This window comes from Pistacia vera, unplaced genomic scaffold (assembly GCF_008641045.1).
Source record: "Pistacia vera cultivar Batoury unplaced genomic scaffold, PisVer_v2 Contig136, whole genome shotgun sequence".
Classification (NCBI taxonomy): Eukaryota; Viridiplantae; Streptophyta; class Magnoliopsida; order Sapindales; family Anacardiaceae; genus Pistacia; species Pistacia vera.
In genome coordinates, this window is record NW_022195423.1 from 1,244,988 (window position 1) to 1,264,150 (window position 19,163).

The 19,163-nt window shown below is 34.9% G+C and overlaps 1 protein-coding gene across 1 annotated transcript in view; it reads left to right on the forward strand.

Moving 5' to 3' along the window:
* The first annotated feature begins 12,891 nt into the window (after positions 1-12,891).
* The window catches only part of LOC116122636 (serine/threonine-protein kinase ATR-like), a 35,363-nt gene continuing 29,091 nt past the window's right edge, over positions 12,892-19,163 (forward strand). The window contains exons 1-4 of the mRNA XM_031408460.1: positions 12,892-13,044; positions 13,096-13,593; positions 13,696-13,788; positions 13,924-13,956. Coding sequence (XP_031264320.1) covers positions 12,892-13,044; positions 13,096-13,593; positions 13,696-13,788; positions 13,924-13,956 — 777 coding nt within the window. The remainder of the gene's footprint in view (positions 13,045-13,095; positions 13,594-13,695; positions 13,789-13,923; positions 13,957-19,163) is intronic.

The window sequence follows — 19,163 nt, forward strand, 5'->3', positions numbered from 1 at the left end:
ACTATTAATTCTAATAGCGTTACTGCTACTACTATCATCTCGCCTACTGCTACTTCCTAATCTCCTTAAGAAATTAGACATTTCTAAAACAATTCTAACCTAAAAGTTCCAGTTTCTCTCCTAGATCACGGGACCACCAAGGTACGGGACCACCTAACACGGTTGACCAATGCACCCTCCAGGCTGACCAAGTGCAACCTAGAATCAATTCTAGAGTTCTTCTAGATTAAAACCTTCTAGATTTATCTAACCCTTAAATTAATCAAGAAATAAACAGTGCACGGATGAACAGTAATCTACAGCAACTGCTACAGTGCATGAATAGTAACAGTGAACAGTATTATAAAACAGTGTTTTTAACAGTAATTTGCCATAGTAACTACTTTTTATGGGTGTTGTTTTGTGCAGTTTTTAATTTCTAATCACTACTTCTATTGACTCTACTTGGCTCTGATACCATATATAGCAGGATCTTTAAAAAACAAAGTAATTGAAAGAAAACAATGTAAATGAATGAATTAAAAGCAAAGTAAATGCATTGAAGTCAAGTCAAATAAAGAAAATATTGTAAATTGATTGAAAGTAAACAAAGTCAAATAATATAATGAATGCAATGAAGAAAAACTTACAATTTTATTGCTTTGATAATTTGTACACGAGAGTTTTGCTCTCAAAGTTTTGTCTGAAACTTAACTCTCAAAACTTCTACCGATACAACTGAAGTAATACATATTTATACTACAACAAACCGGATTTCAAAAGCATTTGAATCCGTTACATTATTACAATATAGACTAAAAGATAAAGTTGTTGATAAGTGATGAGCTGTCTTGGATACGTGTCTTGAATTATTGAGGACCTGCTCTGAAAATGGCAGACAAAGGATAATGCTTATTAATGGACTCTTGAAAAATCTTGTTTGTTGTCAGGGGAGCTTGACAATTGTATACTTTGGAAAAGGATAAGTCTGATGGATGTCTTCAATTCTTGCAGAGATAATGTTGACAATTTTGCTTCTTACTTCTGACAAGTGATAAAGTCGGCTGGATAAAATTTTGTCATCTGCCAAAAGTCTTGAATATCAATCTGTAACTTTTGAAAATTGGAAAAAGGCAGTGCTGAGTCATTGTCCTTTAATCATCTTCAAATTGAGAATCTTGAGAATCGCCCGAAAGAAAATTATCTGAATCACTGTCTTTAGAGTTTTGAGGATTGGCTAGAACTTTAGAATTTAATTACTCATTTTCACCTTCATAATCTTCGACTCCAACTAAGTCAGTAGCTATTAGCCAGACTGAAAAGAGAGCAGTTTTGTAAAACTGCAACTCCACAAAAGAAGCAACGGCATCGTTTTGAGAAGAGTAACTTTACTCTTCTATTTATCGTTGAAGCTGGGTTTATTTTGCAGCATTTTGTTCTCTCTCTTTCTTTGTATATAAAGAAATGAGTCATTGTAAAAGTGTATCTCTTAGAAAATTAATAATACAGTTCATGAATTCTTAGATTTTTCTTTTCAGTTCTTTAGTTTCTCATGGTATCAGAGCCTGAGACAAGCGTCAATGACAACGATCTGAACAAGTGATTTTCGTTTTTTTTCTGGCGTCAATGGAGAAAATGCAGAGTGTTTCAACGAATCCTTAGCTCTCAGTTTTTTTGTCAAGTCTTTAGGTCGTCACTCCCAAACTGACAAGAGAGGCTACACTGATAATTACTGATTGTGGCGATCACAAGTCCTTTTCGCTGTAGGAGCTCATGAACTCGAAGAACATTTGACAGGTTTAGTTCCCTATCCAACTCCCTTTATTAGCTCTGTTTCTTGTTTAATTGAGTTGAGTGATAGTAAATCATCTGAAACCCTAGCTAAAGAAAAGCTGAATCCAGCTTATGTAACTTGGAAACGAACTGACAAGTTCCTTGTTACTTGGCTTCTCGCTTCAATTTCTGAGTGCATGTTCACTCTTGTTGAAAAATGTCAGTTTGCGTCTGAAGTGTGGTTTAAACTAGAAGCTGAATTTGTAATTGAGTCAAAGGCCAGAGCCTTACATTTGAAGAATTTGCTTCAAATAACTCAAAAAGGCAATTTGAATATTCATGAGTACGTTAAGAAAAATGAAAGGCATTGCTGAAAGTCTATCTACGAGTGGTCAACTGATCTTAGATGAAGATTTTCTTTAACATATCTTAGACAGTTTAGGTCTAGCATTTGACGCTGTTGTTATTAATCTGACCTCTAGGGGGAGTCTAAGGTTGATCCAATTACTTTGCAAGAGGTGGTTTTTGTTGCAGAAATATGAGTTGCGGCTTGATAGGTTTAACTCTATAGAGTTTCATGGAGGTCGGTAATGTAGCTTCTCTTGAGAATTCAGTGGTCAAAATTTGGTGCCTATCACTTCTAAGGTTTCCTCTCACTATTGGTACTTCGGTTTGGTCACACATAGTCAGTCTCAACCGCAAGGCTTACTAAATCCTCCTATAGGATCTCAGAATTACTTCAGTTCAGCTCGAATGATCTTGGATCAAACTTTGGACATTTTGGTGGAAATTCAAGCACTCTACTCCATACAGACCTGATTTGGGAGAGGAAAGGAAGAAGTAATGGCAAAGGCAAGCCTATTTGTCAAGTTTGTAGCAAAATTGGCCATACAGTAGCTCACTGTTATCACGCTACAACTCCACTTACAATGGTATACCTCCTCAAAGTAACATGCCAGGACAAGGTGGTTTTGGTCCAGCTTTTTACTATGGTTTTATGGATCTCAGTTTGGAAATCAGCAGCATTATAACAACGGCAGTCGTATAGTCTATTCTAGAAGCAACATGTTATTGTTCTCGCTAATGGATCCTATGATTCATCACCCAGCCACTATAAACTCCAACTTGCATAGTCAACAACAGCATACCAATCTGCAAGGCAAACCATCTTTTACTCATTAACAGCAAGGGTTTCATGTCCATAGTCAGAAAGTTCCTACCAAATGCAATTCCCAACTAAGTCCCAACCAAGCTTTCTTTGTGTCTAACCAGTCACTTTACTCAAACCATTATCCTCAAACACACATGACTGTCCTAGTTACTGCTCTTGTTGATCCAACCTGGTACATGGATTCAGGAGTACTGACCATGTTACTCCTGATCCTACTCAACTAATTTCCAGTAAAACCTACGATGGAGTTAAAACTACAAGTTGGTACGGTAAGTCTCCTATATCTCTAAGGCTCCACTTTATTTCCCAATTCATTTCATTCTAGTGTACATTTGCGCAATGTGTTGTGTGTTCCTAGAATAACTAAAAATTTACTTAGTATTTCTAGATTCACTAAAGATATCATGTGACAGGAATTTGACTCTGATTGTTGTGTTGTTAAGGACAAGGCTACCAAGGCAGTGTTATTGCAGGGAGGACTTAAGGTGGTCTGTACCAATTGCACATACCTTCTTGCTTCTCCTCTGGTTACACTTCTGGTGATCTAGAAAGTCAGCTGCTTTGAGTTCTAGGTTTGTAATACTTTGGTTTCAAATAAGTCAGGAGGTACTAATAGTCAGTATAGTTGTAGTTTCCCCAGTCTGTTAGTTCTTGAATGATTTTCAAGATGCTAATGCCAACTGTAATATACTGACTAGCAGTCCAATAAATGTTGTTGTTAATCACAATCATAGGGTGCAAGATCCACAATTATTTGTGTACTCAAAGTCCTGTCTCATATGCAAATGATGTACTCATGATTTCATTAATAAGACACAATGTTTAGAAAACCTCTAGTTTAAACTCTGTTAATTCTGCATCTGGAAGTTTGTTTCTACTGTACTATTCTGATATTCCTGCAAATAATAATAACATCTCTGATTTGGTTGATAGTTCTGACATAATTCTGTAATACTCCTGCTTGATAATTATCCTAGTCGAACAAATCTGATTGATTCTGTTCTGCATATGCTTCGTTGCAAATCGCTTTCTATGTTTAATGTTGTTGAAAATTTTATGGTTGATGTTAATGTAAATCTGCTTTTGTGTGAATGATAATGCACATTTGCTTCTATGGTTGCTGTGGTGCAAATCGGTTCTATGTATGTTGATGAAAATTCCGTATGTCTAAATATGTTGATGAAAATTCTGCTATGCCTAAATCGCTTGTTCATAATGCTACAATTAGCAATTGACAACATCCACAATCATCCTTAAACAATCATCCTACAGTTTTTCAGGCTAGTAATACTAGGAACAATGCCCTGTCCCTCTAGCATAATCGTTTAGGCCACCCTTGCTGATGTATAAAGTAAAACTTACCTCACATTCATCCTTGACCTTCAGAACCTGTTTCATCATTAGGTTTTTGTGATGCATGTAAACTAGGAAAACTAAATAGAAATCACTTTCCTAGTTCAACCTCCAGAGCTACACAACTACTTGAAATAGTTCATAGTGACATTGGGGACCAGCACCAGTAGCTTCCTGGTGCGTGCCGAATGCACCAAATTAATTACCTTACTGACCTAACTATTGAATTGATAAAGGGCAAGCAAGGGTCGATCCACAGGGAATGACTCGATTAATTTCTATATTCTTAAAACAAAAAACAACAGAAACGCAAATTAAATCTAAATAGAAAACCTGACAACAGTAATGAAAGGGGTTTGTAATCAAGGCAAAACAAAAGTAAAACAGAGAAATAAAATATCAGGTTAAACAATCAGCTCTCGGTTCAAAATCACCTAAACATGCACTGGACATAAAGTAACCGTAACACTGTTCTATCTCATATTATGAAACTACTGACCCTAGGAAACAACAAGCTCTGTTACCCGAATTCTCCCTTAGTTTGTCACTACGAAACAAGCTCTTCGAGTAGATACAACCCTTGAACAACCTAGAAACAGCTCTCTAAATTTATTCAATGGCAGCCTTAAGAATTAGGAGAATAGATCAATCTAAGCAACAATCACGCAAGCTCTGGATTATTTAACTTAGGTTAGTTATTCAAGACAATAGACCAAACTTGTCCATAATCAGCTATCATCATGTGTCACCTCGTTGAATAAAAAGGACAATTACGGATCACAATTCCTAATTCTAACAGGTAAATTCTGATTAAACAATTTAGCAGGCCAAAACTAAATCACTCAAACAAGAATCACAAACAATTAAAACAGAATAAACAAACATTCCAATAAAAACGAGATTAAGAACAATGTTACTAGAGTCAGGTTACACCAATGACATGAAATTAGGCTTCAAAATCCCCTTGAACTGAAGAAGGAAATTAGCCGCACATCTGATCTAGAACGCAAAAACTCTCCCAAATTAAACTCTACGTCCTCCCCCGTTTAACCTAAAAACTTTGATTAAATAACATGTGTTTACTTAATTTTCCCAAGAATCACGGAATATTTCCTAGACGTTTCTAGAAGATAGACTTCCAGATTTGAAAATCTGATCAGATATGGATTCCAGAATTCGTCTCCAGCTTTCACCAGGGTTCTCGCATTGTAAAAGATCTTTATGGGCTCCCATCACTTCATAAAATGTATTTTTAGGATGTGTAGATGAATTTGGGCTTCTGAATCACCGCTTTCGATATCGACGCTCCAGTAGGCCCATTTGAAGATTCGATGCTCAGCTAAGGAATCCTTCTGCGACTAGGATTCCAGGTCCGGTTTTGCAAACAACAACTGAAAACCCAAACGAACTCAGATTCTCACTATAATACCTTCTGAAAAGCTTGATTTGTCTACTTTAATTTCTTGAAGACCACTTTTGCAATTGAGGAATCTATCTCCATGAAAAACCTGAAAACGCAGCATGGTCAGAATACGAAAAATCTGGAAAATCTGGAATTTCCTAATCTTTCACTTACTTCCTAAAGTCTATCCACTATGCCAAACTCACAAATAAACTCTATCAATTCAAATAGGCATAAAAATAACAAAAAACATAATATGGAAAGAATAAAATATATCATTACTCTTATCAAATTCCCCCACACTTAGCTTTTGCACGTCCTCGGGCAAACTAATTCAAACACTCAAGTCTATATCAGAACACCATCGATGCATAAGCAACATTATTAATCCATGATATTCATACTAACTTAGGAAGCACAAAGATAAAGTAAAGTAGAGTTAATGACATTCGTATCTCTTCATCATTTTCCACAATTACTTCAATCAATGCAAACAAGGAAACAATCACAACCAATTCATGTACAACTCACCTCTTATTTTTTTCTCAATGTTTCTCTTACTACTACAAACTGGGTAGCAAACTGAATTTTTTTTTTTTTTTTTAAACAATTGAGTGCATTATGCTCCACTCATTTCATGGTGTGTTTATGAGTGAGTGCGTTTTACGCTCCATCTCGACTCACCACATACCTTTCTTTTCTTTTTCTATTGCTTAAACCCAAATTAGGACTAGTTAAAGAGAACAATTTTTTTTTCTTTTAAGGGTTTATCACATCCTAAGTATCTTCGTCACAAGTTCACACAACTTATCAAGACATATTGTTTCAAAAACTACAAAGATTCAAATATGATTAACTCTATTTTATGAAATATTGCAACATCCTAAGTCAAGGAAATGTTCAATACAAAGTCAAGTTTATTTCATGCATCACTAGACATTCAAAGACATGATTTAAAGCATAAACCTTCGTAAAAACTCTTTTTTTTTTTTTTTTCTTAACATAACAAACACCTAAAGCCTAACTTCTCCCCCACACTTAAAACTTACATTGTCCCCAATGTAAAACCAAATGTAGAGACAGGCAAATAAAACAAAAAGAAAAAAAAAATATGGGAAAACTAAAAAAAAACTAAAGTCAAGGGAAAGAAAATCAATTGAATTCTGGGTTGCTCCAAGCAGCGCCTTTGGTTAAAGTCGTTAGCCGACTCCATGACATCATAAATATTAAAACGAATTACTTCACCATAAATTCCATTGTGAGGGTACAATCATGAACATCTATTTTGTCCGAGCTGTATTAGGAATGGTCTTCCCAATAAGATAGGTGCAGGGTCAGGAGACGAAGAATCATCCATATCCAGAATGTAAAAAATCCGTTGGAAACACTAACTCATTGACCTGCACAAGAACATCTTCAACTACCCCTTCAGGGTATGCCTTAGTGCGATCAAATTGGATAAAAAACACAGTATCTTTCACAGGACCTAGATTTAATGAAACATAAATAGATCTTGGCATAACATTAATCGAAGCTCCTAAATCTACCATAGTTCTCAATTCTGGTGTTACCTATCTTACACGGAATTGGAAACATACCTGGATCCTTGCATTTGGGAGGAAGTTTTCTTTGGAAAACTGCTGACACATTTCTCCCATTATTATCTTCTCATCAACCGTTCAACTCCACTTATTGGTGCATAGCTCCTTAAGAAATTTGCATACCTTGGCACTTGTTAATTGCATCAATAGAGGTATATTCACTTCCACCTTGCGAAACATCTCCAAAATTTCTTTATCCTTCTCTTTTCTTTGACTTCGCAAATCGCTAGGAAAAGGCAAAGTATTAGACTGAAGTTGAATTGAAGGGTTAGGAATTACCTTTGATTAGTTGTAGCCTTTTCTTTCTCAATCATTTTAATCTCTGCCTCCTTTTCTACATGAATGTTCAGCTTTGGTTCTTCCACTTTCTTGCCACTTCTTAGCGTCACTGCATTCACTCTCCTTTGGATTCACCACTATTTGAGAAGGCAACTTTCCTCCAACTTGAGCCTCTAAACGACTTATAGCAGTTGCCATTTGACCCATCTGATTCTCCAGACTTTGAATACTAGATCTTGTATCTTGTTGAAACTGTTTGATATTCAAAGCAAGGGACTAACTAATCTTCCAGGGATGAGTTTGAACTCTGTGATGCAGGTTGCTTCGGTTGAAAACCTTGTTGTGTTGTGTCTATTTGGAAGAAATTCTGTCCACCTCCACTTGTCTATTTCCTCCATAACTAAATTCGGATGATCTCTCCAACCTGGATTGACGTGTTGGAGTAAGGATCATGTTGCTCGGGGGCCAGAAAAGTTCCTACTGTGTTGACTTGTAGTCCTCCTCTGAAGTGTTGGGCAATGTCCGTTTGGTGTCCCATTGTCGAACATCCCACAAGCTTTTACTTGTTGCGCATTCCCTATAGCCAATTGTCTAACAAGAGAGGTAAGATCAAATAATTGTTGTTCAATGGAAGATGTACTTACTATCACCTTTTTGGTTGGCACATCATGTCTTGTACCAATTGTTGGGAATTGGCAGCCATGTTTGAGATTAACGTTTGGCAGCTTCAGGAGTCTTATCTACCAATGCACCTCCACTGCTGCATCTATCATATTCTTTTCCATAGGCAGCAATCCTTCTAGAGATACTGAATTAGCAATTGATCACTTTCTGGTGGTGAGGACAGCTTGCACATAGCTTCTGAATCGCTCCAATATTCATACAACGTCTCTCCATTATATTGCCTTATCCCATATATCTCTTTCCTGATAGTGGTAGCTCTAGATGCTGGGAAATATCTTTCTAAAAAAATCCTTTTTCATCTCATTCCATGTTGTGACGTCCCCGATGGTAAATATAGAGCAATCCTTTACATCATCCCCCAACGAAAAAGGAAAAGCTCGCAACTTAATCTGCTCCTCTATCACTCAGTCGGTTTCATGCTTGAACAGACAACGTGAAACCCTTTAGATGTTTATTGGATCTTCACCTGCACGCCACGGAATGTAGGCAACAAGTGAATTAGACCAGACTTAAGTTCAAAAGCAACATCTAAAGTAGGGTATTGAATACACAAAGGTGTGATTAAAATCAGGGGCAGCCACTCCTTTAATGTTCTGCCAGCGGCATTCTTCTTATTCTCGAATCTGGATCAGGATGAGCTGTGAGATGCTGAACCAAGGGCTATATTTAGATCAGGAGATGAAGAACTTGCTTGACGTGACTCTTTCGCAACTTCCGTAAACTGCGTTCGATTTTGGATCAAATTCCATCCTTCTAGTCTTGCTCAGAATGTCGTTTTCTTTGAATGGATACTTGCAGCATCCTAGTTCAACCAAAATTTCTCTTCGGAACAAATAAATAGTACTATTTTTTTTTTCAAAAACCTAAAAATCACAATAAACAAAATAAAATAAATTAAATTAAAAAAACACCTAAGCACTGATTAAAGAAAATCACAAAAAAAAAAAAAAAAAACATAGAATATATAAAAACAAATCGACAAATACCACTCCCTGGCAACGGCGCAAAATTGGTAGCGTGCGAAGCACAAATTAATTAACCTTACTGACCTAACTATGAATTGTATAAAGGGCAAGCAAGGGTCGATCCCACAGGGATGACTCGATTAATTTCATATTCTAAAACAATAAAAACAACAGAAACGCAAATTAAATTCCAAATAGAAACACGACAACAGTAATGAAAGGGGTTTAATCAGGGCAAACAAAAGTAAAACAGAGAAATAAAATATCAGGTTAAAACAATCAGCTCTCGGTTCAAACTCACCCTAACATGCACTGGACATAAAGTACCGTAACACTGTTCTATCTCATCATTATGAAATACTGACCCTAGGAAACAACAAGCTTTGTTACCGAATTTCCCTTAGTTGTCACTACCGAAACAAGCTCTTCGAGTAGATACTAACCCTTGAACAACCTAGAACAAGCTCTCTAAATTTAATTCAATGGCAGCCTTAAGATTAGGAGAATAGATCAATCTAAGCAACAATCACGCAAGCTCGGATTATTTAACTTAGGTTAGTTATTCAAGACAATAGACGAAAACTTGTCCATAATCAGCTATCATCATGTGGACTCGTTGAATAGAAAAGGAACATTACGGATCAATTCTAATTTAACAGGTAAATTCTGATTAAACAATTTAGCAGGCCAAAACTAAATCACTCAAACAAGAATCACAAACATTAAAACAGAATAACATAAACAATTCCAATAAAAACGAGATTAAGAACAATGTTACTAGAGTCAGGTTACACCAATGACATGAAATTAGGCTTCAAAATCCTTGAACTGAAGAAGGAAATTAGCCGCCATCTTGATCTAGAACGCAAAAACTCTCCAAAATTAAAACTTACTGTCCTCCCCCATTAACCTAAAAAATTCTGATAAATAACATGTGTTTTTAATTTCTCCCAAGAATACGGAATTTCTTCTAGACGTTTCCTAGAAGATAGACTTCCAGATTTGATAAAATCTGATCAGATATGGATTCCAGAATTCGTCTCCAGCTTTCACCAGGATTCTCGCAATGTAAAAGATCTTTTCTGGGCTCCATCACTTCATAAAAATGTATTCTAGGATGTGTAGATGAATTTGGCTTTGAATCACCCGCTTTCGATATCCGACGCTCCAGTAGGCCCATTTGAAGATTCGATGCTCAGCTAAGGAATCCTTCTGCGACTAGGATTCTAGGTCCGGTTTTGCAACAACAACTGAAAACCCAAACGAACTCGGATTCTCACTAATAATACCTTCCTGAAAAGCTTGATTTGTCTACTTTAATTTTCTGAAGACCACTTTTGCAATGAGGAATCTATCTCCATGAAAAACCTGGAAAACTAGCACTGGTCAGAATAACGAAAAATCTGGAAAATCTGGAATTTCCTAATCTTTTATCACTTACTCCTAAAGTCTATCCAACTATGCCAAACTCACAAAATAAACTCTAACAATTCAAATAGCCTAAAACATAACAAAAACATAATATGGAAAGAATAAAAATATTCAATTACACTCTTATACTTCCTTAGAAGGTTTTAAATACTACATTCATTTCATTGATGACTACAGTAGGTTCATGGATGTTTCCCTTGGAACCAAAGCGAAGTTTAGTCCACTTTCATCAAATTTCACCATTTAGTTGAGAGACAACTTGGCTATAAACTCCAAATCTTTACAGTCTGACCAAGGAGGAGGTATAGGGGTCTAATACCTTATCTTACCATTGCTGGAATCCAGCTAGGCATTTTGTGGCTATGTCCACCAACAAAATGGGAGAAGTGAGAGGAAGCATAGACATATAGCCGAAATAGGCCTGACTTACTAACCATGGATCCATGCCTTTACTTTTTGGTGGTGTGCATTTGATACTGCTGTGTTCTTATTAATCGAATGCCTACTCCAATTTGAATTTTTTGTCCCCATATCAGGTTATGTAAAGTAGACCTCCTGTATATTCTGAGTTAAAAATTTTGGTTGTGCTGTGTTCCATTTAAAAATTCCATAAACACAAGTTGAATTCCATTCTCTAAATGGTTTTTCTGGGTTATAGTGTAAGTCATAAAGGTTACAAATGTCTTAGTTTAAAGGGAAAAATTGTCATTACTCCTAATGTTCAGTTCAATGAATTGGAGTTCCCTTTTGCTACTGGTTTTTGTCAACATTGTCTAGTTACTGGCCTTTTTACTCCAAGCAGTAGTCCCTCCTGTTCCTCTAGTTTCCCTTGTTGTTCATTCCTTTCTAATGGTACAACCAACAAAGCCTCCTCTACAGTGGACTGTTTGTTCCTAATCCTTCCCCACTACAACAAGTCAGCTCCTAGTTCTCATTGCAGGACATTGATAAATCTATACCCAGTCATCTATTCCTAAACCATCTTCTAAAATCAGTACCTCACTTTCAAATACTCCATCTAACAACCCTGATACTTATACTTCCTTATTACTATGTTCCATCTCTATTCCACATACATTCCATTAGAAATAGATCTATCTTGCTATCACTTCCCAATTCCACGAATCAAAAGATTCTATACCTTCAGATTATACACATCAGCCCAACACACACTGATCACTCTCTTGTTGTGATTAACTCTATCACAGTGTCTTCAAACTGAAATTCCTACCTATGCACCAAATCCTTTTCTCAGCCCTTATAATCAGCTATCATCAATTCTTGATCACTAATACAATCTTATGCTCACCAAATCCAAAACCAGAACTTTACCCATTCCATCAGAATCTATTCTGTGAATGAAATACCTGCCCTTGCTGCTTCTGTCAACCATAATCAACCTACAAACTAATCTGTACAGTGACTATAGCCTCTGACTTTGAACCCATAAACCAAACCAGCAACTCAATCTCAATGCCCTACCTTGGTCAAGTTCTCACCTGTTAAACCTAAAACTGGTACTGTGACTAAAGCTCTGCTTGTGATGAGTGGAAAAAGGCCATGCAAGATGAGTTATGCTCTTATAGGAATGAAACTTGGAGTTTAGTCCTCACACTTCTGATATGAACATAGTTGGTAATAAGTGGGTGTTTCGAATTAAGTTTCATGCTGATGGATCTCTCTAGAAATATAAGGCTAGACTAGTTGCTAAAGGATTTCAAAAACTCCTGGCTTAAATTATTTTGAAACTTTCAGCCCTGTTGTTAAACCAGCAAGCATTCGAATCATTTTCACATTAGCTATCCTATGGTTGGGATATTCAACAAGTGGATGTGAAAATGCTTCCTTAATGGTCATTTGAATGAAACAGTCTATATGAGACACCAGAAGGGTTTGAGTTCCTCACTTATCTTCCCATGTTGTAAACTTAACAAGGCTCTCTATGGTCTTAAACAAGCCCCAGGGCCTGGTTTGACAAAATGAAACAGCTTTGGTTCAGAAAGGATTTCAGAATTCAATATCTGATTCCAACTTGTTCATTCTCAAGGAAAACTCTCAAGTTTTATATGTCTCATATACGTAAACTGGTTCAAGTCATCTAGAAATCAGCAGCTTGTTCATGGTTTAACAGTCAATTTGCCTTGAAAACCTTGGGCCTGCATATATTTTTTGGGCTTAGAAGCAACCAGGTCAGCTGTGGGTCTGCACTTAAAACAAACTAAATATGTCCATGATTTGCTTGTGAAAACTAAGATGCAAGAGGCACATGCCTGTCCTACTCCCATGGCAGCAGGTACCAAATTATTTGCAGCAGATAGTGAGTTATTTAAAGACCCCAGCCTCTATAGAAGCACTATTGGAGCTCTACAATATGTCACCTTAACCAGGCCTGATATCAGTGTTACAGTAAACAAACTTAGTTATTATCTTTAGGCTCCTACTAAGCTCCAATGGCAGGCATGTAAGAGAGTCCTAAGGTATCTTAAAGGTACTCAATTCCATGGTCTGCTGTTTAGACCAACAGCCTCTCTTAATGTTGAATGCTATACAGATGTAGATTGGGGAGGTAATTTAGATGATCGACGGTCCACTAGTGGATATTGTGTGTATCTAGGTCCTAATTTGGTTCAATGGAGTTCTCGTAAGCAAAAAGTGGTGGCATTATCCTCTACGGAGGTTGAATACAGAGCACTAGCCCAAACAACAACTGAATTGGCCTTGTTGGACAGTTTATTTTCTGAAATAGGGGTGTTTTTAAACACTTGTCCTATCATTTGGTGTGACAATGTGAGTGCTGGAGCTTTGGCATCAAATCCAGTTTTTCATGCAAGAACAAAACATATTGAGATTGATACTCACTATATATGTGACCAAGTTCTTGCAAAAAAGATTATTGTGCAATATGTTCCAACCAAGCTTCAAATTGCTGATATTTTGACAAAAGCACTTTCCATGGTCAGTTGCAGGATTTGAAACACAAACTCTGTGTTGTTGAGATTCCACATTCAGAGGTTATAGTTGACAGTAATTCAGGATCATCTTAAATCTCTAATGCAGTATAACATTCTGCTAACATTGAATGTAGAAGCATCAGAAAATCTGTTGTGTGTTAAACTCCCATTGTGTTGGTGTTTTGTGATGCTGTTAGTGGTATGTTGATGAATGCTGCTAATCGTATGCAGAAGCATCAGAAGAAGTGTTATGTTTGAGCCACTAATGGTTTGTTGCTTTTGAGATGGTATTTTTGGTATGTGGATATGAATACTGTTTTTCTTGTTGTTTCAGAATGTTGTTTGCAGTATTGAATTGATGTTTGCGGTATGAGGATGTGAATACTGGAAATAAGTATTGAATTGAACTGCTGGTTGCAGTTGTTTTGAGGTAATAATTGTGATGTAAGGATAGGAATACTGGAGACCAGCATTGTGATTGTGATGTGATGAATTTAGTAAGACCTGCTGGATGATTGTAGGAGATGTTAATGCTAGATGTTGGTAGAATCTGGTAGTGTGATAGTGAATTTAAAAAAAGTGCAGAATGTGAAGAAGTTGAAGTGTTGAATGTGATGAATTTAGTAAGATCTACTAGATGTTAATAGGAAATGCTAATGCTGGATGTTAGTAGAATCTAGTAGTGTGATGGTGAATTTAAAAAAAAAAAAAAAAGAGAGAGAGAAAAGTGCAAAATGTGAAAAAGTTGAAGTGTTGAATGTGATGAATTTTGTAAGATCTGCTGGATGTTAGTAGGAAATGCTAATGCTGGATGTTAGTAGAATCTAGTAGTGTGATGGTGAATTTAAAAAGTGTAGAAGAGTTTAAAAAGTGCAGCTAGTAGTAGAAGCAGTCTAGTCATGTTGGTAAATTGATTGGTAAATACTGGATGTTTGAAGAAACTTGGTGGTGTGGTGATGAGTCTAATTGGAAAGTGCAGGAGTAGTCCATTTATGTTATTAAAAACAAGATAGTAGATGCAGTTTTTTTTTTTTTTTTTTAAAAAAAAAGCAGGAAGTGCAGAAAATGTCTGAAGACAACAAACTGAAGTCTAGAAGGCAATTCAGTAAAAATGTTGAAGTATTTAGCAACCGTAGTCCAGTCTGAGGGGGAATGTTAGCCAGACTGAAAAGAGGGCAGTTTTGTAAAACTGCAACTCCACAAAAGAAGCACGACATCGTTTTGAGAAGAGTAACTTTACTCTTCTGTTTATCATTGAAGCTAGGTTTATTCTGCAGCATTTTGTTCTCTCTCTTTCTTTGTATATAAAGAAACGAGTAATTGTAAAAGTGTATCTCTTAGAAAATTAATAATAGAGTTCACGAATTCTCAGGTTTTTCTTTTCAATTCTTTAGTTTCTCAGCAGCCTCCTCAGCTCAGACTAATTGCTGAATATAAGTATCGTTTTCAGATGTTGATATTGAAGGTTTATTAAAAAGAGAAGAAGCCCAAATACTAAATGATTCTTGTGGATGTTCGTCCTTATATTTTATGAGGACTTTTTTAGCACGAAGTTCAGTTTCAAGAATAATTTTGTTAATAGCTTTTGAAGAAATGGGTAAGGCATCGGCTAATTGAATTGGTGTTGGATTTTTAAGATATCTATTTAATTCCAAAAAATCATCAATTAAAAAATGAATTAAAACATAAGAAAACAGAATTAAGTGGATTTTGTAGTCAATATGGTCATGAAAAAATATTACCTCCCTCTATTAAGTACAAAAAGATAAAAAAACAAAAACAATATAGAAAACCTTATTACAAAAGAGATTATAAATACGAATAAAAATCTTATGATAAACCTTATAAAAAGAAAAGATCTTCTAACAAGAGAATATCCAAAAAACCTATCACATGTTGGAAATGTAAACAACAAGGTCATTATGCAACAAAGTGCCCTATGAAAAATCAAATTAAAAAATTAGAAATAGATTCAAAATTAAAACAACAACTATTAAAAATTATTCAAACAGACTCTGAAGAAGATTCTAGTTACAATATAGATAATGAAGATATGACATATCAAATTCAAGAAAATACTTCTGAATCAATGAGTGAGTCTTCACAAGACTCTGATGATTGTGATTGCATGGGGCCTTGCTACTGTGCAATGAAATCAATAAATATGATATCAAAATCTAAACCTAAGTCAATAAATGTTATCACCAAATCAAAAGAATTTTTATTAGATATTATTGACAAAATTCAGGATGAAGATATTAAAAGAGAATATTTATTAAAACTTAAAGAATTAATTTTATCTGAAGGAAAACAAAAAGATGTAGATTCTTACAATTTAAAAGACATATTCAAAAGATTTGATAAACCCACATAAGTTAGTTTAAGTGATTTGCAAGAAGAAATCAATATTCTGAAAAATCAAGTTAAAGAATTACAAAACGATAATATTGAAATCAAGACAGATTTATTATGTTTAAAAGCCTCCAAAGAAACTATAGGACAACCATCAACCTCAAAATCAGAATTAAAAATCATAGAAGAAACTGAAGAAGCATTTATTAATGAAATCTCTCGAATTCAATTTCAAAAATGGCATGTTTACATTAGGATCAATATCAATCAAGAGTTAGATCTTATTACACAAGCTTTAGTAGATACAGGAGCAGATCAAAATTGCATAAGAGAAGGATTAATTCCAACAAAATATTATGAAAAAACAAAAGAAAAATTATATGGAGCTAATGGTCAACAATTAAACATTAATTATAAATTATCTAATGCACATGTATGTATACAAAATTTTTGTATTAAAAGTACCTTTATTCTAGCAAAAGATTTAGATCAAGATGTGATATTAGGTACCCCCTTTATTACTCAAATTTACCCATTTAATGTAACCAATAAAGGAATTATAACCAATATTTTAGGACAAGATGTAATGTTTGAATTCGTAAATCCATCATTAATAAAAGATATTAGTAATTTAAAAAACGTTTCAATATCAGACAATTACAAAGAAAATTCTTTATTAAATGGTGGCCTAGTTTTTCCATCCAAAATGTTAGTCCACTAGTTTTGCAGATATGGATTTCTCAACACCCTCAGATATGTCAGCCTCAACAACAATCAACATTTCTAACAGAAAAATCAAAACTTCCGGCCGAGCTAGCTCAATGCCAGACCCCACAAGATACGGACAAAATTATTATGGCCATCGGATCTTCCTCTTCTCAAAAGGCAGATTCAGACAACACCAAATCTCCAAGTGATCAAGATGAGGATAAATATTTTGTCATGTTCCAAAACCAGATCAATTATGAGTTCAATAAAAGACAATAACTCAGCACCCAATGACTCAGCACCGCCTTTTTTCCAATTTTCAAAAGTTGCAGCTTGATATTCAAGACTTTTGGCAATGACAAAATTTTATCCAGCCGACTTTATCACTTGTTAGAAGTAAGAAGCAAAATTGTCAACATTATCTCGGCAAGAATTGAAGACATTCATCAGACTTATCCTTTTCCAAAGTATACAATTGTCAAGCTCCGCTAACAACAAACATGATTTTTCAAGAGTCCATTAATAAGAATTATCCTTTGTCTGCCATTTTCAGAGCAGGTCCTCAATAATTCAAGACACGTATCCAAGACAGCTTTTCACTTATCAACAACTTTATCTTTTAGTCTATATTGTAATAATGTAACGGATTCAAATGCTTTTGAAATCCGGTTTGTTGTAGTATAAATATGTATTACTTCAGTTGTATCGGTAGAAGTTTTGAGAGTTAAGTTTCAGACAANAGCACCGAGCCAGACTCCTGAATGGAACCTTACTAGACTCTCTTTATTATCTAATTTTTGTTTTGATATCCCACCATAACCTATATCAGAGGCATCAGTTTCTATAATAGGATAGGCTGAGGGATCCGATATACTAAGGCAAGGAAGGAATTTAATTTTGGATTTAATTTCTCTAACTATTTGGGTATGAGACTCAGACCATGCAAGAGGATTTTTTTTTTAAGTCTTTGATATATAGGTTCACACAGTTTTCTAAGGTCTTGGAAAAAATCTGTAAATAATTTTCCTGATGAATTAAGAGACAAAACAAAATTACAAAGTTTTTTAGGATGTCTAAATTATGTAGCAGATTTTTTCCAAGACCTTAGAAAACTATGTGAACCTTTATATCAAAGACTTAGAAAAAATCCTCCTGCATGGTCTGAGTCTCATACCCAAATAGTTAGAGAAATTAAATCCAAAATTAAATTCGTTCCTTGCCTTAGTATATTGGATCCCTCAGCCTATCCTATTATAGAAACTGATGCCTTTGATATAGGTTATGGTAGGATATTAAAACAAAAATTAGATAATAAAGAGAGTCTAGTAAGGTTCCATTCTGGAGTCTGGCTCGGTGCTCAAAAAAATTATTCAACCATCAAAAAAGAAGTTTTATCAATTGTTTTGTGCATTACAAAATTTCAAGATGATTTGATCAATAAAAGATTTTTGATTCGAACAGATTCTTCCGCATCAAAATTCATTTTTGAAAAAGATTTAAAAAATTTTGTTTCAAAACAGATTTTCGCTAGATGGCAAGCAATACTGTCTTGTTTTGACTTTGAAATTGAACACATCAAAGGACACAATAATTTATTACCTGATTTTCTTTCCTGTGAATTCTTACAGGGAAAGAAAAAGTTGAGTGACAAAGAGCGAGAGAGAANCTAATACTTCTGATTGTGTTGGTGAACTAGGTGGACTTGATGTGTTTTCATATGCAGGTTTTGGTACATGAGGGGCATAATTTACTCCTACTAATTTACTTATTGAAGTTGCTGACGAAGGCCTAGGTGTAACAATTTCTTCAATCCTAGGGTTGTGATGATTTTTGTTAGTATTGATGGGTTGATTTTGTTCTAAGGGAGTTTCTCTAAATTTTAATTTTATTATACCATTTGGTTCTTGTATTATTTATTGTATCTCAGATTCATTTTGATCATGTAAAGGTTTTGGAGGGCATAATTTTTCTAATTTCCAATCTGTTTGTTTAATAATTTCATCCCAAGCTAATCTTTTTGGTGTAAAAGTTTTATGTTTTGTTTTATCTACTTCCATAATAATTGTATGTCCTGGTGGGGACATCTTAATGGCTCTTGGACTAATTTTTGTATTCATAACTTTGTAATAAATCCTATATATTAATGCTACTGGTTGGGCTTTATCTTGATAAGTAAGATTAGCAGCTTTTAAATTAATAGTTAATGCAGACAATATTGTTGAATCATGTAATCCTATTGGAAAGTTTGGATAACAATCAAAATATACTGGACCACTTTGTAAATTAGAATTTAATATAGCTAATAAAGAGTTATTGAAGTTTAAATTTATTGTGTCTCTTTACATTACTAATATTGGAATGTTTTGTCCTAATCTAAATAATGGTTTTACTGCTACTTGTACTAATCCTCTGTGTAAAATATTATAATTGTTTTGTCTATGTTTATGTATTGCTTCTTCAGAAAGAAGTTGAATTTCTTCAACCCTTTCTTCGGTTATCATTATTGTGTCTTCT